Raw genomic sequence first — 26,473 nt, forward strand, 5'->3', positions numbered from 1 at the left:
GCGGAGGGAAAAAGGTTTTACTTGCCGTTCTTCCGGAAAGACCGCGGGGGCGTAAACAAGCACAAAGTCGGGGCTGCGACCGTCCATTGCAGCAACAGCAGCAGAACTTCTTCTGGTAGGGACACAACGGTACGGGAAGAAAAATAACGCAGTGTGTCACGGGTGGCTCGCGAACGGCACCAGGGGGAAGTGGCCAGAAACCGTACCCGATGGTGGCAACGCCGTACCGAGTTATCGGCCAAAAACCCCGACCGTCGTATCTCGCGCTGGCCTCGTCGGGCGGCCATTCGCATCTCGCTGCGGGGGACCGATTGTCGAGATTTTGTGTCGTTCGTCGTGCGGCGAGAAATTATTTACGGAAATATAAACCTCCCCCGCTCTCATCCACCGCAACACTATCGCCAGCACCGTGTGTGGGGATTGCGGTTCGTCGACGACGGTCGTTCTTCACCGTCCCGAGTGCGGTATCAATTGGACGGTAAAGAAACGGACGTCGTCGTCGTCGGTAGTCGTGCGGTCGATGCTGTGCAGTTTTGCATCACCCGCCCGTCTGAAGATTGTGCCTGCACGCTGCGAAAAGCAAACATATCTCCCGCGTCCGTCCGTGTGGCCACCATCGCGGTTCTTCTGCCCGTGTTTCGTGTGTGCTCCGCCAGTAGTTGACAGATATCTTCATCGCCGAGAACGGAAGGACACAAACGGGGACACGGAGCTTTTTTACCTTTTTACGGTTCGCGAACACACCGAGTTGGCGCTCGGTGGTGGCCTCGGCGGTGGTTCGGTACGGAAGGCGAGTGGCAGAGGCGAAGGCACGATAAATTAGAAGGCTAGCACTAGGTAGTAGTAGTAGTAGCGGTAGTAGGCCGGGTCTCTAAGTGTGTCTCAAAACGCGTGTTTTTCTCAAAACGGAATAGGCACTGCCCGCCACCATTCCGACCTTCCCTACTTCCTTGCGTGCTGTGTACGAGCCTGTTGTGGAGGTCGGTCGATTTTCAGCGGCGCGTGTGTACGTGCGGTTGTGTGTGTCGCTCTGTCACTCGAGGCAACTGGTGCGCGCAAAAGTGGTAGAAGTAGTGACCGCCGCCACTTCCGAATCCGGTCGGGCGGGAACGGGCAACGGGGGCCAGCTTCTCCATCCGTAGCATACCGTAAACCGTGTGGGGTGTTTTTTGGAGGCCTAATAACTGCGTGCTCCCGTGAAATTGGTGCGTGCGTGCGCGACGGGTGTTGTTATTTCTTTCACCCGATTCTCATTCCGACCGCTCATCTGTGGTTCTGTTTGGTGTTTTCTCCTTAGCGATCCTCGCCATAGTTCGATTGTGTTTTTTTTTTAGGAAAGGTCAGCCATCACCATCTGCTCGCCGAAAACGGCGCAACATTACAACGGCCGCGGGTGGCAGGGAGGTCAACATCGTTGTCGCTGTAGTGGAGCACGCGGTGTTCGGCGAAATATGAAATTCCCGCTGTCCCGGTGCCCAACGCCGACAGAGACTCGATTATCGGAAGCAGCAGCAGCGCTTCATCATCGCTCAGCCTACTGCTTCTTCCTCTGCTCCTACCGGATGCAGCAGCAGCAGCAGCAGTGGCGAACATCGGTGCAGTTGTCGTCTTCAACGTTGCGAAGGCTCAGCTGCAGTAGCACGGGATCGGCCGCGAAGAAAGCGGCGCTGCAGGAGAGCGAAGCAACAGCTTCGACCTAAGGAGGGAAGCGCAGGCAAACGCACGGTGCATCAGAAAACGCCGGCCCGTGCGAGAAGAAGAGAAGTGAAGAAAGTGCAGTGACGTGAAGTGGAGTGTTACAAAAAAGGCAAGAAGAAGCAAAAACCCAAAGGAGCCAGTATCCTTGGCAAAGTAGGCCTCGGCTAGCAGCAACGGCAGCAGCTGCTGCTTTTTCCTTCTCCGTCTCGCGCAGTTGTGCGGTACAGGGTGACACAGCGAAGTGCGCGAAGAAGTCGACGATCGTCGAAGAAGCGGTCGTCGTGAAACATCATCTCTTGCTTGAGAAAGAAAAGGGGCGCGTTATTTTTTGAGGCTAGAAGAAGCGAGTAGCGTGGAAACGCACGTGTTTTGTGGGTGAAATTCTCGCGCGCGCGCGTGTGTGTGTGTGTGAGCAAAATAATCGTATAGTGCATAACGAAAGGTGTGCAACCTGGCTTCGACAGCATCACAACAGCGAACCCACAGACGACACTATGATCACAGTAGGCGGAAGCTACTACAGTAGTAGCAGGAGTAGCAGCACAAGCAGTAATAATGGAGGAAGCGTCAGTAAAAGGCACCAGTGGACGGCAAGGATCTTCAGCTTGCTGTTGATTTTGCTGCAGTTGGAGGTGCAGGTGCTGTCACATTCGGTGACGGCCCAGGATGGGATCTACAGTGATGCCTCCGTCACGTCGGAAGCGGCTGGTAGCAGCTCGTCGTCGTCGTCGTCCTCGTCGTCGTCGTCGACGTCATCCGCCTCTTCGTCGGGTGGCGCTTCGTCGTCGCTAATGGACGGAATAATCCTCGACGAGGAAGGTGTGCTGCTTATGTCCACACCCGGCACCCAGCAGACACTCAGCGAGGAGGCGGCAGCCTACCTACAGTTTGACCCACCCGAGATCCTCAACTTTGCCGAACGATCGATCGGCGATCCGCACAACCGGCCGGTGGTGCTCTACAATCGGCACAAAAACCGGAGCGTCTATCTCGACTCGATCTCCGGCAGTACGGCCGAGTTCTCGAGCTCGTACTTCAAGGAGAAGGTAATTCCACCCGGCGGCAACACCAGCTTCAACGTGGTGTTCCTGCCCCGCCGGCTCGGTCTGGCCGAGGGTTCGCTGCTGGTGCACACCTCCTTCGGGATGCTCCGGTATCTGGTGCAAGGCGAGGGCATCGAGTGCCCGTACCGGTTGCGACCCCTCGTGGGCCTGCAGGCACCGCTCAACGCGACCCTCTCGCCGGAGATCACACTGTACAATCCGCACGACACGCCGCTCCAGATACTGGAGATCTACAGCAGTGGGGGTAATTTCTTGCTCGAGCTACCGAGCGGTGCCCAGGAGGGTCCGCAGGCGCTGTGGGAGATCCCGCCGCATAGTACGCGCACGGTGATCCGGGTGCGGTTTCTCGCTCGAACACCCGGCAGCCACGTCGCGTACGTACGGATCAAGGTCTCGGGCGGGAGCGCGGAGCCGACGCTCGTCGACAAGATGCTGGTCGTACCGATCGAGGTGGAGATCTTCAAAGAGACGGGCCTGTACTCGAGGATACCGTTCCTTGAGTTGGGCGTTACGTCGGCGGAGGAGGCTGCCATGGCAACGGCGGCAGTGGCAGTGCCGGTAAGCTCGAGCGAGTCGGGACTGAGTGTAAGGAGTGGTCAGAACGTAACCCGCTTGAGCCTGGACCTGATCAACTCGGGCAGCCAGCCGGTGAAGGTGAAAAGCTGGGGCATTCAGGCGGACGACACCGAGGCGATGCTCTGCATGCACGTGCTTGTGTCGGACGAGCGGACGCTGCACGTGGAGTTCGACTGGTCGAAGCTGGCGCACGACAAACGGTACATCAGCGGACGGATCCTGCTCAACCTCGAGCGGATACAGACGGCGGGGACCGATGGGCAAACGATGGAGGACGATCAGGACCACGAGCTGGACGACAAAGGGGGTGGCGGTGGTGGTGGAGCGCTACAAGAGGATGCACACGCCGTGGAGGACGGGGTGGAGGGGGGTACGGTTGTGGCCAGCATTTACTCGATACCGTTCGCCGGCGAGGTGCTCAAGGGAAGCATCCAGTACAACAAGGAAGCGCTACGGTTTCTGCTACACAACTACAAGGAGGCTATCGGAAATGTGGAAGAGGAAGAGCAGGAGGAGGCGGAAGAGGACGGGGAGAACGATGGAAGCACAGGGACGCACGGTCCGCTAAGGCCACTGGTCATCCGGAACCACTTCAACGTGCCATTGTCGATCACGAACGTCAGTGTACCTGAGAACTGCTCGCGTTACTTCACGCTGGAGGACTTCCGGCCGGTGGTGTTGAAACCGGACGAGGAGTGGACGCTCCTCCGTATCGGCCTAAAGAAGCGGATCACCCCCAGCACAATCACAACCCACATCAGGCTGGCGACGAACATCAGTGACTACGAACTGCCCGTGCTCGGCTACAGCGGGAAGCTGCAACGGCGGCTTTCGTCGACGGTTCGCGACGCGTCACTGCTAACGGTGATCCCGGAAACGACGGACGAGCTGGACTTTGGCATCCTACCGATCGCCACGCTCGGGGAAGCGCTCGTCGCGTTCATCAACCCAAATCCCGTCCCCATACCGATCATCCACTGGAAGGGTGCAATCACGTCGGAGGCGGCCGTCGGTGCACCCACGATCACGGTCATCTTGCGCGGCTGCGGGCCACGCCATCTAGAGGAGCTCGTCTTCTGCACTACGGTGCCGCCGGGCGAGTGGATCGTCTACCAGATCAGCGTGCAGAGTGGCACGATCGACCGCTACCAGGGCCGGTTTACGGTGAAGACGGACTACGAGGAGATCGTGACGCCGCTCCACTTCACCACGGCCGTCGGTGAGCTGCACCTCGTGCGGGAACGGTTACGCTTCGCCGATTGTTTTCCGGTAAGTAGTAGCGGCTCGGCCGCTTCGCCTTTCAACCTGTAGTCTCAACGCCCTCAAGACGCTCGATGAGTCAGATGGATTCACCCATGCGGCAAGCGGTCAAAGCTCTAGAATTCATAAATCCTTACCATTTCTTCCGAAGAACTTACCACGCCACTTCCTAACCGTGTTGTTCAACATATGTTTTCCAATCTGTGAGTCATTTGCGGCTGGATTTCGGTGGGTTATTTATAGTACAACAGTTGTTTTTGCTGATAACTTATTCGAATTGCTATCGGTAATGTCAACATGTTGAATTACAAACTACGTCTATGATTTATCAAAATTATATTCCGCTACATTGGGCTCGAACGATGTGTATACACGTGGCTTTCCCACAGTTAGTCAACCGATTAAAACGTATCTTCTTTTTTAGAACATGCTTGAATCATAGCCTTCAACTGTGTATCGCTACATATGATGCATGAGTAGGCAATACCCGTTTCGTGAGTTCTATAAAAGTATTTAAAGAGAATGGCATTACAGAACTTGTGTCTTTATGGCAGAACATGAGACAAACCCTTATGTCATTTCTTTTAGAGATTTCATTGAAATACTAACGTTTGCATAAAAAAGGACAAACTTTCATCAGCGATAGGAAAAAATGAATCAAATATAGTTGTAAAGATTAAAACTATTCCGACGACCCCACTGACCGGAAAATTAGCCACGACCGACAAACCTGCCGACATTGTTTTGACGGTTGATAGTAACTGATAGACGTTCAGCAGATGGTTCAACTCATCCGATGATCTTTGGCCATGATTGGCTGTATCGTACTCTCTATGTTGTTTTCTGATAAAGTTAAGCGCTTCCGGAACCTCTTCATACGCCACAATTTTTGAAAGCAAGAACAGCGACTTTGCCGTTCCATTCTCGTTGATTGTTAGCCACAATATAACCTTCTATGGAAATTAAGGCTCTTCAACGCATTTGATAAATACTGTAACATGCTTAAAAAGTGAGGTAAAGTACCTGGGTCTTTGTCAGTCGTTACGATCTAGCTTCAAATAGTCGAAAACATTTTGCACCGAAGCTTCGTGCCGTTGTATTTGTATGTGGCCTTGATCAACGCTTCCGTGTAACAATGCCCTTCCCAGGCTTCCAAATGAAATTGTAACCTTCCTCCATAAGTAACAGAATGCTTAAAAATTCACATTCGATGAGTACATTTTATCATCAACACAGCTGATAAAGCTGACGACAAGAATCAGATAAAGTATAATTTATAGTGAGTATACCGCCATAGTCAACCCACGGATACTTATATAACTATATTGATCGCACGACTCAAGATGTAAGAGAATTCTTCTAATTATCGAATATTCTTGCTATGCCTCTATGTTTGTTACAGTAAACATGTACAATGTGTTTACAAAATATCGCACAACATATGCGATGATGGCATTGGTGCGTGTTCAAACCTCAGTTCCACAAAAGTATCCTACATCCCTTCTTGCACTCACACATTTTTTCCCGCCCAGAGGATTTGTCCGGAATACAGTCTACCGATGTCGTTCTGCTCAGTGAAAGTTAAAAGCTGCACAACAGTATTGATCGAAACAGCAAAAAAAAGAAGGAAAAGACATAAAACATTCGCTGGTGACCTGCTCTCGGTAAGATCTCCATTAATGGAGCTGGATTTCGGGTGATCGTGCGGATCGGATGCAAGAGTGTACCGTACCAAGAAGATTTCAAGCTGGTAGAAAGTTCCCAAACGGGACGTGTTTGGCTGGAGGGGAGAGGATGGCGTTCCGGAGGCGTCATGTTTGGCGACAGGCCAACCCGAAAAGGGTGCGAATCGTCGAATCGAAGTTTATGTTTTAAATTTTCGATATCGCTTCTTTTTTTTGCTTCTTGCGCCAAAAACATGTTTTTTTATTATACCGATACGACCTCGGTTAGTCATCGGTCGAGCGCGATTTGGTGTACGTGGTGTTTAGGAATTTTTCAAACCCAGAAACATTCAAAACCTTTTTTTTAAATTATTTAATATTCACCGTTGAGATGCCCGCCATATCGAGCGAGTAGTAGGATCGGAAGTCTTGTGTGTAAATATTATTGTTTGTGCATAACAAGCAAAACAAACTTATCGCAACTAAAGTAAGCATTATAGTACTGATAACTACTGATACTACTGATAAGCGGGGTAGGGAAGGTAGAAAAAACGAAGCCACACACTATTTCCGGATGCTTTAGAATTTGTTTTTGTTTCGACGTTTGCGGTTTGTGGTCAAAACTACAACACTTTGTAACCACCAGGCTTAAACAGTTGACCAACCCAACGAGTGTGTTTGATAAAGAAATGGTCTGTAGGAAATATTGTTTTTTCTTTTCTCTTTCAAATGCACTTTTTAAGCGATTAATTACCAATTCGTCATCTAAATTTCCCCTTCATTCCTGCCACTCCTTCGTGATTGTGTTTTGTTTTAGTTGCGTTAAGATTCATCATCGAGAAAGAGGGAGATTCTTGTTTTTAATGCGTCCCCGTCCATCCTTATTAACATCTCGAACAAAATTCGAGTCTGTTTGATGCGGCGCAGTTATCGTACTGAGAACACGAGGCGACGATCGTCACCATTCGCTCTAATCGACTTTGCGGTGTGGCGAGAAGTGGAAATAAAAAAGGTATTAGAAAACGGTAATCATTCCTAACACGACGATGCTGCTGTGCTCGTCGATGAAGTGGTTTTAATGGCCACAAGCAGTGCAAAATCGAAAAGAAAAAGCAAATGGTTCGTAAACCTATCGTTTTCGAACCACCAAGCTCTTATCAAACCTCCCTCCACCCACTTCTCTCCGTATGATAAAAAACCCACCGATCGCAGCCGTTTCGCGTGGTTTTGTTCCTCATCATTAATATTTATATTGGTTGGTTAAAAGTTGTCCAAAAATTTTTGCGGAACTAACCGCGACCATTTTCGTCGATCCGGCGGAAAACTGGTCCCCGTGGAGCGCCACCGACCATGAGGCAGCTGGTCGGGGCGCACCGAAATGGAAATTATTATATTTATCGCCACAAATGATCTCTCTTCCTGCAGCCGCGAGACGGCCGAGTGGTGGCAGGCTGCATGCAAATTAGTGGCCGGTTTGGTTGGTAGTAGACCGGGCCTATTTAGTCCTTCCGGCCCCAGGGGACGAAGGGGAGCGGGTTTGTGATCGATATGGGGACGTACGTCTGGTCTGTTTCAGTTTAAAGCTACCAATATTCGCATCCCCCCGCGAAATTTAGCTGGCGATCGATGGAAAAGTCTTTTTTAGGGAATAAAAATGTTCCATTTCTCTGATGCACCTTTGGCGCTACCCTTCTATGGACACCCCGGGAGACTCTGGGGAATCGTCGGAATCGGATAAGTGTTTATTTGACTTTCTGTTTTTGAGTGTGTTGACGCTTTTTTTTCTTCTCTTGTTGTCCCCTTTGCCGACTGCATTCTCTGGACAACACGTTTGAGGACCACACTTTTAAACGCGCAATTCCACGCAATATTCCACGCGCTCGAAATGATAGCGAGAAGGTCGCGCGACTCACGTGAGCGATAGGCGCGGCCGCGCTGCCATCATACCGATTTTAGTTCGAAGAGCACAAACATGACATCAAGCCAAAAAAAAAAAGGAAGAACACTCCACTCGCACTCGAGTGATGATTCGCATTCGAGTAGATTAAAATTTGAACGGGCGATAATTTGCGTCGTTTTCGACCCGCTAGGCGGTTTCGAGTACTTTCCTCCATCCGCAACCACCCCTGACCTATACTTTGGATGTTGCATACAACACTCGGTGCATGCTTTCTCCCTTACACGCACGGGCTATTTTTTTGCTATCTTCCTCTTCTGTGTTATGAACGTACCGCTTCGAAACAACATGGTGTGTGAAACATAGTAGCCCGTGTCTGTACACTCGTGTGTTTCCTTGTGTTGGTGCTAGAATTGCTCGACGATTCGGTGAAAATTTGACAAGTTCAGGTAAGCGCAAAAATTTCATTCTAGAGCAAGCCGCACTAACGACAACTCTTTATATTTTAGACGATCTACGCACAACTCTTCAAGAATGGCATCGAGATCATCAGAATATCGGAAATGTCTCAGCTTTCTGGATGAGCTACAAGAAGAAGTGGAAGCAGAATTCTTGGAGATTCAGAGTTCATCAAATGTTCCGGAGGGTTCAGCGGTAACGGATAACATTGCAATTGGTAAGTTAAAAATATATAGTGAAAACTATAAATCCGTAGTGCAAAAGCGGTCCCAAGTTATGATGAAGTGTTATTATTGTGTTAAAAGATGGTAGCCCATATGTTTCTATCCCCATGCATTCCATGCAGCAAAGTGCAAGTTTACGCTAGAGCCTAGCTGGTCTTCCACCTGTTGGCTGAGGCACCATCCGTTGGTCCGTTGTCGGCCGACATCACCTTTGAGATGTGTTAGAAACGTCGGTTCATTTTATTTACGAATGATTTGTTTGTATCATATCAGAAGTAAACAAAAGTGAACAAGAGAAAACTACACATGGAGGCTGGAGATGAATCTAATCACAATATTAGAGCGCACGATTCATTTTGATCATCGGCAGACTATCATAGAGTTACCAGTGCGTAAGACTAATTCCAAAGTTACCGATGCACATCGCATGCCAACACCAAATCCTGCCATGACGTGCCAAAAGAAGTGGGACGATCCGTTGATGCGGTAATACGAGCCGGTCTACCGTCGAACGATCGGACCACCGGTCAAATCCGGCCCGCCAACTTTTGTATCCGAGCCGTGAAAAAACTTTGGTGCTTCATACAAAAATTGCATCTCTATTTTTATCCGATTTGTTCACGATGTCACGATGTAAATTATCGTGTAAGGTGTCCGGCCCACGCTTTCAGTTTCCTTTTACCATTTGGCCCTTTTTAGGAAATGTATGCCAACCTCTGGTCTAAAGCATCGGTAACTTTATGATTAGTCTGCCGATGGTCAAAGTAACTCGTGCGTTCTAATGTTGTGATTAGATCCATCTCCATTAGGCCTCAATGTGTAGTTTCCTCTTGTTCACTTTTGTTTACCTCTAATGTCAAAAAAATCATTCGTAAATAAAATCAACCAATATTTGTAACACGTCTCAAAGATGATGTCGTCGGTCGGCAAAGTGTTCAGATGCTGTATAAAAACTTATCATGCGAGCTGTCATGGGAAAAGTGATAAAATATCCCTTCATTTTCGCAACAAATTAGCAGAGGAGCCAGACTCTAATCCTGACTTTTTTTTTGCTTTGTTTTTCTTTGTAGATGAAGCGGAAAGATGCACGTCCAACAGAGTTGGTGAGAGTAGCGGAATTGGTCAGGGTATTTATGCTAGGGAAACTAACAACATTAACGATACTAACAGCTTGAACGAAACTTACAATACTAACTTGGGAAATGTAGAGGAATTAGAGAATTCAGAAAGACACACAAGAGTAGAACAGAGAGAAGAAGAATTTTGGAACGAGACTTATAGTTTTTTGAACAAGTTTAAATCCCTGAGAGAGGCATTGCGCCATATATCAGTAGTAGGGAACCTTTCTCGGAACTTTGTTAATCTATTATTGGCAGTTTTAAGGATGTTTGGTCACCCTGATCTTCCAACAGATCGGCGAGCACTTGTAGGAACTCCCAAAGTTAGTCATGAAATTGTAAAAGTAACGGGAGGAGATTTTTGGTACCAAGGGATAGAGGTTGCTTTCAGAAATTATTTCAAAGATATCATTCCTGAGGCAATGAGTTTTACGCTACAAATTTTCATAGACGGGCTACCACTTTTTAAAAGTTCTGCAACTCAGTTTTGGCCAATCCTTGTAAAAGTTGTAGAACTACAAGATAGCCCAGTTTTTGTAGTGGGTGTGTTTGGTGGTCAAAAAAAACCTGAACACTTAGAAACATTTTTGCGGCCTCTCGTGGTTGAATTAAATAATTTACAGCAAACAGGCCTGACATTTGATAATAAAATAATACCTGTTAATGTAAGAGCATTTATTGCCGATTCTCCGGCGCGCTCTTTTATCAAATCAGTAATGGGATTTTCCGCAAAACATGGATGTACCAAATGCAATATTCTTGGAGTTCATGTACAGCCAGAAAAGAAAGTTATTTTTGAAGGTGTATCTGCAGCACCACGCACGGATGCTGAGTTTCGTGCTAGAGTAGATAAAGCACATCATAAAATCATTCGCTCCCCCTTAGAAGATGTTGCTAATCTTAACATGGTTTCCAATTTTCCAGTAGCTGATCGACTTCATTTAGTTGATTTAGGTGTTACTCGCAAGCTACTGCAGGGATTTATAAACAATAAAATGGCGAGCTTCGATCGGTGGTCCAATGATCAGAAGACTAACATTTCCAAATTTTTAAAACAAACAAAATTACCTTTCGAAATTAACCGACCCTTTAGGCCTCTAGATTCCCTTCATTATTGGAAAGGCACTGAGTTTAGATCTTTTTTGCATTATGCTACTCCGGCCATTTATAAAGACTTTTTACACAATGAAGGTTACAATCATTACCTTCTCTATTTTTGTAGCATTACTATATTTTCTTCTGCTGTATACAAACATTTATGGCCTCTTGCTGGAAGAATGTTAGTAAAATTTGTTAAAGATTTCCCCACTCACTACGGCCGCACACATATGTCTAGTAACGTCCATAACTTGCTTCACATTTATGATGACGTTCAAGTACATGGAGAACTTGATAATTTCTCTGCTTACGATTTTGAGAATTTTTTGCAATACCTCAAACGATGCGTAAAGAAAGGCTCCAAATGTGTGGAACAAGTAGCAGCTAGGTGTAAGGAATTTGCCTCGATTAGTATACCTCCTCAGACTGCTAAAACGAAATATCCTTATTTGACGGTTGATGGATTGAAAGTAACTTCCAGTTTTATTTTACTAAAAAATTTTAAAGATCAATGGTTTCTGACCAGATCCAATTGTATAGTCAAATTTTTAAAAGCGGAAATGTGTCCGACTAACGGCATTTCTATTGTTGGTATATTGTATGATAGTAACGAGGATTTTTTCAAATGCACCTTACAAGATGATACTTCTACACTTCACATTCCTTCATCTAAACTCCATATTTACAACATTACATCTTTCAATTCATTTAGAAGAGTGAGACTTACAACTAATTCTATCAAATGCAAACTAGTTGCGATAAATTTGCCACCTCGCCCCCTTGTTTATTTTGAACCTGATGAAATCGTAGATGATACACTTGGATCCGTATTATTCATTCCACTACTACACACTTTTATGAACAACTAACATTATTAATTTTCGTAACTTGGCGTATTAACATTTAAATATTTTGCTAGTACTGTTGTTTTGGTGATGGGGCAATCGTAGTTATTAACAACTAACTTCAATGATTTTAATGTAACCGTATTAACATTTAAATATTTTGCTAGTACTGTTGTTTTGGTGATGGGGTAATCGTAATTATTAAAAATTAACATTATTAGTTTTCATCACTTGACGTATTAACATTTAAATATTATGAATGTATTGTTCTTTTGGTGGCGGGCCAGTTGTAATCATTAACAACTAATTTTATTGATTTAATCGCATGAATTTAATTGTATTAACTTATAATAGTTTGCTTGACATTTGGTTATGGTGGCGGAAAAATAATGATGATGTAAAAAATAGAAAGGAGTGTATAGTGTCGAGACTCGCGCGCGTTTTTGATTTCGATTTTCGTTTATTCTCAATCTATACACGGGAAAGGGGTGGGGCTTCATCATTATTTTTCTCTATACACTTATTACTATATTACAATACAAATTTTATCTCACTCATCTTATTTATCAGAATAGATATACAACAACAGGTTTCACAACGGGACTAAATAATGCAAAAATATTATGTAAGTATTAACAATTGCTATTCCAAAATATGTTTGATGTTTTAACCAAGTTGTTTTATTTTGTGTATATTTCAGACCTAAACCACATCCCAGTAATAACACTACTTCACTAGGGACAATGCAATCAACAAGTATGTTTAGCGTCTTAGATATTGTAAGAATGATTAACTCTGCGTTTCATAGTTCAAAGATATTTATTACTTCAGGTCAAATCACAGTTCAAAACTATTTACATGATTTTAAAAACTATTTACATGTTTGTACTACAACCATAAAAACTTTTAAATTATTTACGTGATCTAAATCTAAAAACATTATCAGCATGGTTCAGTTTCAGTTTAATCCAATGTTTGATCTCTAGTTCTGTACATTCTCCAGCCACTTCATGAATCAAATTAAAAATATTCTGAAATTTCGCAAACGGGATTTTGTCATCGTGCTTTCCTCGCCCGCTCCACGACATAGTTACCAATAACGGTCTATCAACTATGATTTTGAGGCTCTCGAAGACCCGCTGTTTGGAATCACCAGTTCGCATTTTTGTTTTCAACCATGCAGCGAATTGGTCCAAATAGCTTCTATTTTGTAATTTGTTATCTAGGGTTTCAATATCTTGTAGTGTTGTAGCTGGTCCGGAAAAATCAGTGGGGGCCGGCACGAAAACCTCCGTGGTATTATTGTTTGTGTCTTTAGCTTCCCGGGCAAGCAAGAGATCTAATTTTCGATTGATTTCGGTTTGCCCTGCGTGAAGTCTAGCCACTGCTAGCTGCACTAGCCGAATCGCCTTAGCCTGATCCATTTGATTTGAATTTATCTGCAAGGAAGATTTTTTTTGTTAGTTACCATTGTTATTCTTCAATTGCAGCACTTTAGATAGATGACTAACCTCGTAAATTTATTTTTCAATAAAGCACCTGTTTCTCTTGAAGGAACAATTTCAGTTATGAACCTGAGTTTGCTTCAATCCGAAAGAAATGCGCTAGCACTAATACATGCATGAGAAGATATCACAAACACAAGTAAACACCTCCGAGCACACTCACACAACTACAATTTCTGAGTCGCTGGATGCACGCACACATCCCCATTTGCTCTGTTTATTTGACTGCTCGAACGTCCTCCAACGTTCTACCGCGTGCAAGCTCCCATATAAAAACGTCCTCCTTTTACCCAGGCCCGAGGCCTGATGACACAAGTGGAGGACAACTTGCATGCGACCTCGCCTAGCGGGGAGTTGGCTAATGGAGACATCTAAATGCGTTGTCGAATGCCTCATCCAATGGTGTTTTCGTGTGTGGCGGTGTTTGTTGATGGATGTAAGGCACTTCGGTAGCGACACTACACCTGTTTCAAGTGAAGAGACCCTTGAGCCCACCCTTGAGAAACACATGTTGATACCTTCTACAGCACGACAGTGTGGATGATCCTTCGTGGGTTCCCCGTCTTGCAGGGAGGCATTGTTCTATTTCTTATGTTCTGTGACAATCTTAACAAATTTTGGCATTCGGGTTTAGGTGTCATCCGAATTTTTGTTTGACATTTTGCGTTCCTTTTCGTACCGGCAATTAGGTTGCGGAAAACGATCGAGGGTTACAAAGACTTGGAGGATCCCCAATTATATGGACTTCAAGCCTTGCGGCGGATCCTTGATTTAGCCATATGTACAATTTCAGTTCAAAGCTGGCAATACGCGAACATTCAAAAGATATCTGAAATTTGATAGAATGGTAGTCATACAGAATGATCCTTGAAGATTCGTTTTGTTTAGTTTTTAAGTCTTCTTTATTTAACTCATGTTTTGCAGGTACTGGTGTTCTTTTTTAGGTTCAGAAGGGGGTGCCCCTGGCGCAACACCACACCAGAGGCGTGGGGGATGTTGTGCCACATTAGAAGAACAAGGAGTCTTTTCCTCCAGTGAGTGTCCTCCAGCTGTTTTACAGATTACTTAAAGAGTAAATCATGGTCAAAAATCAATATTAATGTAATTCAATCTTTGCCATATGCTTGTTTTTGGGTGATCTCTTGTAGCGTATCGTAAGCGCATATCCCGAATCTCCGATCGGATGTTATGATCATCTGTCTTAGGCAGTAATCTTTCAAACGGAATTAAACGCATTTCACACGATTTGATCTATATGGCCGGTTTTTTGTTCGTACCTTTGAGTTCGGTTGATGCTAACAAGGCGTGTGAGTAATCGAGCAACCTTCGGACAACAAGAACACCCATTCCGGCTGCGTGTTTGACAGGGTTCCTACATGTCGTATCGAACTTCGAGGCGCACGCGATAAGAATATGCCGGCCCCGCGACCGACCGACCGGGTTGCGGGTTGAATGTCGCGTACCGCAATCGGTGGTCGGCCTGCTGGATGTCATGCCGTTGTCATAAAACGGAACCTTGCCCCCCCCTTCTTACCCCACATTGCGCGGGGGTTGTTGGCTGCCCCCCGGGTTCAGGGGCGCTTGGTCTGCGGATCGGGGTTGCACTCTATTCGACGTACGGCGTACAGATATGAAGGCCGCATGGGCTCGTTATCATGTGTGTGTGTATGTGTGTGTTTGTGCAGGCCCGATAAGTGTAAGTTATCGGTTTGCACATTTGGGGCTTCTTTTTGGTAGTTGCGCTGAGGTTTGGTTCTTCTAATCTCCTCTGACAGACCTCGACAACAGCTGTTTGAGAGATATGCTTTTGGAAAACCTGCTCCAGTTCCAAGCATGATCGTGAGTTTTGTGGTTTGTGGTTTGTTTTTTTGTTGTTGGGAAAAGTAGTTGGGCGGATCATTTTTTGGAACAACTACGCCCTCACAACAGCCAAAACTGTTGTCGGCCCCAAACGACGATGGTCCAGTGTAGATCCTGTGTGTGTGCTGCGAAAGAAGAAGGCACGACTTGTTTGAGGTGTCGATTATCACCACACCGATCGAATGCAAACCGCAGACCCCGGTCCGACGCAAACAAACGAGCCTTAAGTGGGTGAGCGGGGGAAGTGCGAAGAAAGCTCCCGAGGTGCGGTTCCGTTCCCGGCCGTCGATAAGCCGGCTTGGTTGGTTCGCGTGAGAACAAAATAGGCAAAAACGAAACATCGCCTTCCGTCCGCCCGGATGACCGGTTTTGTAACTTCTCCTTCACCGCTGCGACTGCGGCTTACAACAACGACGATGACGACGACGACGAAGACGGTCAGGAATCAGCTGATGATAACGAGAGCGCGAGATTACAAGTGGCGCGCAATCCACGGTCAATCCGACGTCGGCTCCAGGGATCGATCACGGGATGCTGTTCCTCGGACGCGCGCACTTTTGTGCCAATTAGAGCACCCAATTTGCGAGCCTCTCCCTCTCTCTCTCCCTCTCTCGAACACACACATCCAGTGAAGTGGCCCAGGGCCACGTGGGAGGCTTAGCATGGACGGACGACGGACGAGGACACAACAACGTCACCCGGTTGACGGCGCCAACTCGTTGACGTGCGCACGTGCGTTTTCGTGCCGTAGCAACACGTCGACCCCCCCTCGACGTGAGGCCTATGGAATACGCCGTGGAATACAGTCGTTGCCGCCAATGTTTGCTTCAACCCAACACATGATAGAGAAATGTTTTTTTCTCTTAAATGTTGTCTCTAATGTATCTGATGCGTAGATTGTTGATTCATTGTCGTCAAATGTTTGTCTCATATTTCTTCAAATTTTGTTTAAATTTTTAAATTTAACACAAGAACTACCGCGATTTTGACGCTTGAAACTTTACCGCGATCTATTTTTAAAAAGAAAATTTTATTTTTCAACACATAAAAATAAAGATTCCATTTGATGGTGTGAATGTCATTCATTAACATCTGGTAGAATTGTTCAGCCTTAAGAAATAAATGTGATTGAAAAAGTACCTGACCAGTCCAAAATCACTGGTCCGGTAGTTCTAGTGTTAATCATCAAAATTATTGCTTTGCATTAAGAAGTACAAGTGGCCTAACGAGAATAAATACTCAGTCCATAAAACGAAACTTTTACAGCTGGAGCCTCAAATAGTAAAAATGAAAATAAGTTTATTTAAACGATTTTACGCTAAATACGCTCAAAAAATTACTCCAAAAACGAAAGGGAAAATACATGGTAAATGTTACGATCAGGTTTCAAATGATAAGTTTATTATATTAAATGTTGTTCGAGCTTAACTATTTATTATTCTACATAACCGTAATTACATTTTTATGTATATTTTTTGGTTTTGGCTCTTAGAGACAAATGTTGATTTTTGCCCATTTTAAAAAGGTGATGCGCTTAGAGACAAAAAATCCAAAAACTTTCAAGACGAGAATTTGCGCCGGGAACGGCTGTAAGAAATGACGAAACCCGCCCGACGAAAGCGAAGTAGTGGAAACGACGTACATCGTCGTCAACAATCGATAACATCGGGATGATTATCATCGTAAAACCGGCAGGCGCCATCGGCATGCAAAGCGAGTGAATGCCGACCCCCTTCTGCCTCTCGGTGGAAGGATTACAATGTTTTGATGCGAGAAGACTACTTTAAACGTTAGTTAGTTTTTCCTGTCCGTCCGCAAGGTCGCTAGGTCATCTGTTTGTAGGCATTTCGTAATATTAACCCAAAGGCGTCGATGTAAAACTTCTTCACCGATGAACAGCCGGCTCGAGAAGAAGGTTGGAGAGAGGGAGGGAGGGTGGGTTCGCCCAAGAAGCTGTTGTTTTTCTCATCCAATGTTGATTAATCTGTTTACCGGAGGATTAAAGATGTGAGTCCTGCGGAGCAGGATTATTAGGTCAACAACGAGGGGAAGGAAGTGTGGAGCGAATTGAGGGGGGAATAATTGCAAGTTCCTGCTTCGATCGATTCGATTCGATGTTTTTGTGGGGTTGGAAAAGTGACAAACCACCATCCAAGGAAATACAACGTTGGTCACTTTCGAGAGCAGCTTTAGGCCGCGTTTCGGCCCGGTAAACCTTTGCGTGCCGGATGCCGCCGGTCGACCATTTAAATGTTCTTCTTTTTTGTGCTTCCATTGCAAGGCTTGTGTTGTGTTGTTGGTTGGTCCTTAGTCACCACCACTCTGGTTTATTACTGGCCGGTTTCGGGTTTTGTTGCGTTTGGCCCAAATTGGTTATAATATTTTTCTTTCTCGCGGAACGAGTTGTTGGAGGGAAAGGAAAAATAATACAAACAACCTTTGAGAGAGAAAAAAAAGAAAAATGGAATAAAACAAATCGCAATATGCAAATACTCTCTCTCGCACCTTTGCGTCGCGTTGCTTTCACTTTTGTTACCTAAACTGGTTTGTCGTCGGAGGGTGATGGTGTGTCCGTTTCTGATGGTCTTTTTATCTTCTTCTTTTGTTTTCCTCACCACCCGTCTATTGCAGGGGAAACTGTGCTCCCTGTCGCTGCTGGCGGCGTCCACCTTCCCGAGCAAGATCCAGATCGAGAGCGTGCGGACGGACGTGGCGGGGCTGGGCTACGAGTTCCTGTCGCCGGACAAGCAGCGGCCGCTGCCGCCGAGCCAGCCGGTGGTGCTGTACCCGGACGCGGTCACCAGCATCGGGCGGCTGTCGTTCGATCCGAAGGTGCACTGCGGCCCGGATTGCTACAGCAGCTTCGATCTGCTGTCGAAGCCGTTCGGCGTCAAGTGGATGGCGACGCTGGACAGCTACGAGCAGTACCGGCGGCTGGACAGCGACAAGCTGCTGCAGCAGCTGCAGCGCTACGCCGAGATGAAGCAGCGGCTGACGAGCGTCCACTTTCAGGTGCTGGCCGAGTCGAGCCGGAAGTTCGACTTTAACGCGAGCGTCGATCTGGTGTGGCCGAAGCTGCTCGACGAGAACGTCTTCTTTCCGACGCTGCAGATCGAGCAGGAGGCGGTCAAGCTGATCACGATCAACAACCCGTCGGATCAGATCCTGTTCGTGCACCTGGTGCTGCACGACGTGGCCGTCCATGGGCGGGTGCCGGCGGTGGACGGTGGTGGTGGGGGGCCCCCCATCCCGTTGCCGCCCGAGGTGCTGACCGGGTGCGCCAACTGTACGCTGAGCGAGGAGAGCGTGTTTTCCTTCTTCCTGTTCGACAGCGACGACATCTACGTGAACTACGTGAAGCCGATGTCGTTCCTGCGGATAGCGGTCAAGTTTAGTGCCCGCCAGCCCGGCACCTACTCGACCGTGCTGTACATGCGCAACAATCTGACGCTGATCGATGCGGCCTGGATACAGGCGCGGGCCGTCGTGCCCCTGTTCAAGTTCGGCAATCGGCGGCCCGGCTCGCCGACGGCCCTGCAGTTCGAGGTCACCGACAAGCATGTGCAGCTGTGCGGGACTCGATACAACAATCTTCAGCAGCAGCAGCAGCAGCGGCGACGGCGGGACTCGGGGACATCGTCGGATGCTGGTGGCACGATGAAGGGGGCAGTGGGAACGTCCGATGCGTTCGTCGATGCTGCTACCGATAGCCTGGTGGCGAAGGTGGACGAGGCGGAGGAGGCAGAGCAGCTGGGGTTGGAAACGAGACGCACGTTTACGGCGCGTAACTACGGCGAGGTACCGATCGTGATATCCGGCATCCGGATCGAGGACCTCCCGTGCGAAGGCTATGGCTTCAAGGTGCTGGACTGCGCGCCGTTCGAGCTGGCGCCGAACGCGAGCCGCAAGATCGAGATCGCGTTCGCGCCCGACTTCACGCTGGCGCGCGTCGTGCGCATGCTGCACTTCGACACCAACATCAACCACTTCCCGGTGAACTTTACGCTGCTCGGGACGATACCGATGCACCGGCTGGAGATCTGCTATCTGGGGCACCCGCGGCCCTGGTACGAGCCGTGGTTCCGCAAGCTGCTGCTCGTCGTGCTGCCGACGGCGCTCCTCGGTACGCTCGTGGCCTCCGTGCTCGACGCGAACCGTGTGCTGCGGGTGCATTTTTTGAGCCTTACGCGCGAGAAAGGCCCTGTCCAGCCGCCGCTTGACCTGCGGCAGATTGCGCTACAACACACGACCAGCAGCACGGCGACGTTGGTGGATGCGGCGGGAGGTCCCACTGACCGGGGGGGTAAGCTTGTAACGGACAATGGAAACGCCGTTTCGACGACGACGACGCCGGTGGTTACTCGCCACAATCGGAAATCGGAACGAAAGAACGGCACGAAGGGGGGAGGCCTTCAGAACGGAAGTATAACGTCGGCCGAGAGCGGCTCGAGTCGGTTCAATCGTAGCTGGATGGATTTCACCTCGAAATCGGCGGTTGCAAAACTAACTCCAAACGGTGCCGGTGGAAAGCAGCAGCCCTTAGCGACGGCTTCGGCAGCGTACACCTTTTCCTCTTCCACTTCATCCTCCCCCTCGTCGAACTGCTCGTCGTCGGTGTCGGACAACGTAAGCAAAATTGCGCCGGCGGCTAAGAGTCGACGTTCGGCGACACCGTCGAAGGATAAGGCGATAACGTCACCAGAAACGGTTCATCTGGGCGTTAACAGTAGCAGCAACAGCTTTGTACCAGCATCATCCGCCAAAGACCGAACGAAGCCGGCGGAGGAAAATAACCGAACGTACGGATCGTCGAGAAATGGGCCAACGGTGGCCACGAAATCGACACCACCGGTCTTCTGCTCTACCAGTGACTTAACGGGCGTGACTGAATCAAATTCATCCGCCAAACATCAGCATCATCACTCTGCGTCGTCATCATCCTCATCTTCATCATCCTCCTCCTCCTCGTCGGGTGGGGAAGAATCGTCATCGGGTGGAAATGAGGAGCGAAGCATCACATCGGCGGCATCGGACACCTCATCGTTGTCCTCCTCCGCCTCCTCCTCGTCATCTTCATCTCCGTCCCCGACGGCGACGAAGCAGCAGCACGCACCGGCGGACAACTTTGCGCCAGCAGCCGCCACCGCCACCAACGCGATGGCCAAGGTGAACGTAAAGAAAACGAAAAGCCTACCGATGAGCTACGAATCGGTGGTGGTTTCGTTGGCTAGCGTGTTCGCCGCCACCGCCGCCGCCGTCACCAGCAACACGATGGCATCGTCATCGCACTCTAGTCAGACGTCAACGTCAGCCGCATCGACGGCTTCCCTGGCTACGATAGCAGCTGCCGTTTCGTCCTCCTCCGACATAGCGTCACCGGCCACGCCCACGTCGTACGTCGGTACGCAACGGGCAACGCAGCAATCCACGACGAAGGACGCCGCGAGCTACAATCACCAACCATCGAGGCTGGATAATAATCCAAGCAAGCTGCGAAACGGTGGTAACGCTAGCAACAACGGCGTGGACGTCACCACAACCAAGGAACCCTTGGTGGCGAAGGACGGCAAACCGTTGTCATTCTCCTCGAATATCGGAAACAGCAGCAGCAGCAGCACAATGAAGTACCAAAAAGCTCAAACGACCAACACGACCGGCAGCGGTTTCGGGGCGGAAGGAACTAAGCATTCCAAGGAGCTTCCGGCCGCGGTGAAGATTGCCTTCGGCGAGAAGCTGTCGCTTCCGGCGAACGATGGCGACAGTCTCCTCGGCAAGGAAAACAGTTCCACCGGTAACATTATCTTCGAAAAATGCAACCAGGTAGGTCATCCCTGTACCGTGTGAATGTATTTGTTGTGGCAAGTAGATTTTGCATGACTTCCTGTTCCCGGGACTAGTACATTTATTTGCTTCTTGCTTTCCGTTCCCGAGGTTCAGAATGCGTCGCTCTTGTCGCCTACTTGATGAACGATACCGGGATGCCGATTAATAACCCTCACCGCCACCGAAAGGATCGTTCGCTATTTTGACAGCTGTCCGAGTTGGCGGAGCGTTATTGCACTCCTTCGTTAGTAATCGGTTCGATGGCTCGATAAATTCCTTGCTCTTCTTTCTTGATCAACAATGTGTCGCATTCTGGTGTGGACGCATGCGCGCGCGCCTTGGCTCGTGCGTACGGGCCGGAGGGCCGCACGTGAGTGAGTTGCCACTCGTGTTCCTCAACTCGAATGCTCCGGCGACGATGTTGTGCGTGATCGTTTTACGATTGTTGCGCACACGACGTAACGAAGCCGCTTCGACGGAATGTGCTGCGTTCGCTATCTTAGTTTGTTGCAAAGATCTCTTACTGTGTGGCGAAGTAGAAGAAGCATAATAGAGGCTTTTCTTAGACGGCTTAGACGCGCGTGTAGGGCATGTTTGTAAGCATTCGTATGAACGTGTGGTGACGTATGGTGCAGCCCTTTGTTGTTCCAGGGAAGTCCGCATGACAGAACCCAAGTGAGAAAGACATTAATCTTATCAATATCCATTTCGGTGGAAATCGCAGCCTCCACAAAAGGGCACTATATTACATATGCGAGTGTTTGTGTTTATTTTAAGTACCAAAAAAACAAACTCTACAACCGTGGAAGTTTTGTATTGCTGATCGCTGACATCGCTATTGGTTGCTGATGCAGACGAACGTGTTAGACTGCAGATAAATCGATCTTGTTGTTCCTTTCCCGATTATTTTTTCCTCACTCTCACCAAACACGAATGACTGTTTCCCTCTTTTGGCGCTCACAACTAAGTATGTTTGTTTTTTTGGTTCTACCAATTTGCTTTAGGGAATCGGTGTTACGGTTGAATGGCTGCGCGGCAAAACAATGAACTCATTCTATTTCCTTGCCCTGCCACGGTCCAGATGAATCTTTGAATTGACGAGTTTCGATGCGATAGCAAAGCTGTTTACTCTCGTTACAAGTGCGTGGCGTGGCGGCTAAATATAGATTTTTTTGTTTGTTATCAACGGAGTTTGTTGCTCCCGTAATTTAGGGAATGGGTGGAAGATCTTTGTACTTTGATAAAATTAAATCATGCTCAAGTAATCTGCGTCGCGCTTTCGGTAACCTTTGCGAGTTGCGCTCGACGAAACTGTTGTGTTCGATTGGTGTAATCTAACTCAAAACCAATGCAATGATTGCCACGTTCTATTCGATTTTTCCATCCCGAAGACGCAAGCGAACCGCAGGGTTTGAGGAACGTATTTATAGTATTTTTCGTGAAGCCACTGTAACCCGACATCAGCTTCAAACAAACGTTTGTTTTTGATAATTGTTTGCTTTTTTCTGGGACTACAATAACAAATACTTTCATCTAATGCAAAATTCTAGGACGACCGTAAAAAAATCATTTTCCACATAACAAAATATCGCAATCTGGCAATAACAAAATGTAAGAATTCTTCTAACAGTGACTCAGAAATTATTCGTCATTTACTTGAGTTTGCAATAAGCTTTACTTATTGATAGTGTTGCTTGAACTGGTAATCTATTTTAAGGTTAACGTGGGTATATTATATTGCCTTTGCTTGACACACTGGAACCATATGTATGGGTTGATTGATTTGTAACGAAATCGGTTTTGTCTATTTTAGATCGAGCAAGCGCAACAGCAACAACCGTCGAAAAAGTTCAGCAAAACACCCGGCCGAGAGCGCAAGCCAACCCAGGCCAAGAAGGGCACAAATGGAAAAGGAGCACCGACCGGCGCACAACAGTACAAGGGTACCGCACTGCAGTTCAACTCGCTCGGTGGCCAGCACAAATCGACAACGCTCGGTACGATCCTGCAGAATGCGTCCGTCCCCGTTTCGACCGGTGCTGCAGGTGGTGCAGGGTCGGTTTGGGGTGAAAATTGCGCTCGCTTCAGCGATGTCGTTGCACAAATGTCCAGCTCGAAAGCCGGTCAGCAATCGGTTACGGCATCATCGCCGCTTCTCGGCATGGAGTTTCTTCTTGGGCTACCTTTGAACACAAACGCGCCACCCTCGGGCTCATCCCCTTCGCCGAAGCAGGGTTCCACTCAGAAACCGTATAAATCGAAGGACGATAGCTATCTGGTCGGAGCGGAAGAACGCGAATCATCCGCACCGTTTGTGGCTACCAGCGGCTCGCCGGACCTGGGACCGATCGGAACGTCGAAGAAATCTCCCACCGGTAGCAACAACGGTGGTGGAGGAGGACCGGAGGGTGATGGTGGAGAAACTGATGGGTTTGGTGGACGCGTCAACGAGGATCGACCTGCGGCCGGTGGATGTGTAGCGAAGAGTTGGGAACCGTTCGGTGGACATGTCATACATAACCCGGGACAACTTACGGCGGCCGCGACTGAGAACAACCGAGATGAGATTGGACAGCTCAACCACCAATCGGACAGTTTCTTTTCACAATCGTTCGCCGACTTTCACCATCGCACAAACGATCAGTTCCGAGGCATATCTTCGATGGCTGGCGGTGGCCAGAACATGAATGCGATGAATATGACGTCGTCCTCCTCCGTTATGCAGCACAATTCCGGCGGGTATGCGTTTCCGGATCAAGGGCGCAATGGTGGCCTGGCCATGGGCAACAGCTATACCGATGGTTCCCGCTCACACCCGATGCGTCAGCAGCAACCGATGGGTGACTGGAATAACTCCGTCGATTCGACGACGCTGCATTGGCCCATGACTGCGCACAAACCGGCCACTATTTCGCAGCCGACCGGTGGCATGGATTTGGAGTGGGGTCATAACTCTGATTTTTGGAACAGTCTTAGCCCGCAGCACCATCATCACTATCAACAGCAGCAGCATCAGCAACAGCAGCAGCAACAGCAACAACAGCAAATGGCATACTCAACTCACTTCCAATCTCAACTGGCCGGGCAGATGCCGATCAGTTGCCCGCAGCAACCGACCATGGTACCCGATATTGGTCTCGGTCGTAACATGAGGATGTCCGACGGCTGGTATACGGCACCGACGGCGAGCACCGTTGGACCGCCACCCGGATTCACGAACGTCATGCCGGTCGGAACACATGCCAACATTGGACTAGTTCCTCCGCAGCAACATGTGACGCAAGCGGATCAGCTACAGCAACACTTTCAGCTAATTCTACAACATCACCAGCAGCAACAGCAACAGCAACAGCAGCAACAACAACAGCAACAAATGCGTCAACTGGCGTCTCAAGAAGAACTGACCTTGCCCCCGTCGGCCGGTCCCATCGGTGCGGGCGTTTCATCATCCGGTGGATCTTCTTCTCCCACTGCTTCGTCATCGTCCCCTGGAGTAGCAACGGTCGGCGCGGCATCGTCATCCTCTGGATCATCGTCATCGTCCGTTTCTTCTACGGTCGCTCCGTCGGTCATGCCATCTTACGACCCTTTTCAGCTTCGGACAATCTGGGCCTCGGCCAGCAACAATGATCCCTGGGCTACGACGGAAGCGTCGAAAAAGAAGTAAAGGAGTCTAGGATCTTCTGGGAATGCGAAAGAAGCGGATACGCGGCCCAAGTTGGTGTTTGTTAGAAGCTTTTCGTGTTTACTAGAGTGTTTGATTTTCTCTCTCCCATCAAAACCCTAAATTATTTCGCGGATTGTCGCTTCTTGCCAATTTAGGTCAAGTCTACAGACGAATTATTTTCTTTTAGTTTTTTTCAAAACATTTATCCTCTTTCGAAATACCGTCTGGAAAAGAATTAACATTCGATGCTCAAGGCATTGAACGGAAATCGGTTGTTTAAACTCGAAGCCCTTTTTTGTGTCTGATGAACCAAATATGTAAGAGTAGTCACTTGAAGACGGAGAATTTGGCAAAAAGAAAAAGAATTTCATATCTATATCACTTGGTACAACCGGCAACACTCTAGACACAGACACTCACTTATTGCCCACTTTTTCTTACATTTTATTATCATTTTAGTTTCTCCTTACTTTTTTTTTCCTTTCACTCCAATATATATTTACTTTTATCGTTCTACGTTTTTCTTCGCTAAATCAGTCACCTATCCCCTATTATTAATCTCAACCGATACCATGTTTTAATTGCGTTATAAAAATGATACGAACTGAAACATTTGATGTGAAATGAACTGTATATGTCAAATGATTTGATCATTCAAAGCTTTGTTTCTTTTCTGTGTTCACGTCTTGGTTATGATTTTGTGATACTAAATTATGCTAAGGCCTCTCGTAATCATTGGCATGACAGGCTCGTTCTACTCTTTACGTTGGACTGTCTTTCCCAGGGGATTTATGACCAGCCACCATAGACCATATCCCAGACAATTCATAAACTATGATGCTGAGCTAAAAGTGATTTTGGACATTATAATATGAAGACAAGAAACATTACTAAACAGATCTATACATACATTACATATATATAAATATGCTGCTAAAAGGCACGAGTAACCATGATGATGATGATGATGATGATTATAAGAGGAGCATGTTGCCTAGCTGATGCTGATGCTTCAAACTGAATGATCAAACGAACCCGGCAATGATGATAACGATGAAGATGAGAGCTGCAAACTTAACACTTCATTCTGCTAACGGATAACGGAAGATGACGATGGTAAAACCGAATGATCCTCGTCCGGTTGTCGGCAGGGTCGTAATCGATTTTGAACAAATAAAACCACATACACAGAGTGAAAAAAAGATGAATAATCTGCAAATGAAAGCAATATATAAATTTGTTCTCTGTTTGTGTTTTTAATTGATCTTCTATTTTTACTATGTCCTCTACAATTTCAAGGAATGTATTAAGTGGTTCGTGTCATTGCTATTCCTAATATTCCAATGGGTTAGTCGAGACATGTACATCAGGGCCATGCTTTTTCGAAAAGGTTTTATTTTGATTCGATTTTTCAATAGTTCAGATGTTTCGTTAACATTTTACAAAATAGTTAATCGATCTGTAGTATCAACTCCTATCACACCTAGCACTTGGATAATAATACTTAAGATTTTTTTATTTCGAACCTATCGAAACCGTTCAATGAAAAAATTCGAAATTTCAAATCTTTACCGGTTCGAATTACAGTGGAGTAGATCAGATTCATCGAATCTGATCGATTCTTTGCTTCGAATTTGAGATTAATGAATCTTAGAACTAGAGATTCATCAAGCCCAAAGGTTCATCTATAATGCCAAGGGAAGTTCCCGCTTCCC

The 26,473-nt window shown here is 47.5% G+C and overlaps 1 protein-coding gene across 1 annotated transcript; it reads left to right on the forward strand.

Annotated features, from left to right (window-relative positions):
- On the forward strand, positions 1 to 25,978 carry LOC131263995 (transmembrane protein 131). The gene is made up of 4 exons (XM_058266287.1): positions 1 to 14; positions 1,335 to 4,607; positions 17,900 to 21,088; positions 22,905 to 25,978. The coding sequence occupies exons 2-4, from the start codon at positions 2,193 to 2,195 to the stop codon at positions 24,756 to 24,758; spliced, it is 7,458 nt and encodes a 2,485-aa protein (XP_058122270.1). The 5' UTR covers positions 1 to 14; positions 1,335 to 2,192; the 3' UTR covers positions 24,759 to 25,978.
- The last annotated feature ends 495 nt before the right edge of the window (positions 25,979 to 26,473 follow it).

This window comes from Anopheles coustani, chromosome 2 (genome assembly GCF_943734705.1).
Source record: "Anopheles coustani chromosome 2, idAnoCousDA_361_x.2, whole genome shotgun sequence".
Classification (NCBI taxonomy): domain Eukaryota; kingdom Metazoa; phylum Arthropoda; class Insecta; order Diptera; family Culicidae; genus Anopheles; species Anopheles coustani.

Bases quoted from the DNA above. Each gene is read 5' to 3' on its own strand.
- LOC131263995 (XM_058266287.1), top strand. From the start codon at position 2,193: ATGATCACAGTAGGCGGAAGCTACTACAGTAGTAGCAGGAGTAGCAGC. The intron at 4,608-17,899 runs GTAAGTAGTAGC...CGTCTATTGCAG, and splicing joins GCTTCGCCGATTGTTTTCCG to GGGAAACTGTGCTCCCTGTC. The intron at 21,089-22,904 runs GTAGGTCATCCC...TGTCTATTTTAG, and splicing joins TCTTCGAAAAATGCAACCAG to ATCGAGCAAGCGCAACAGCA.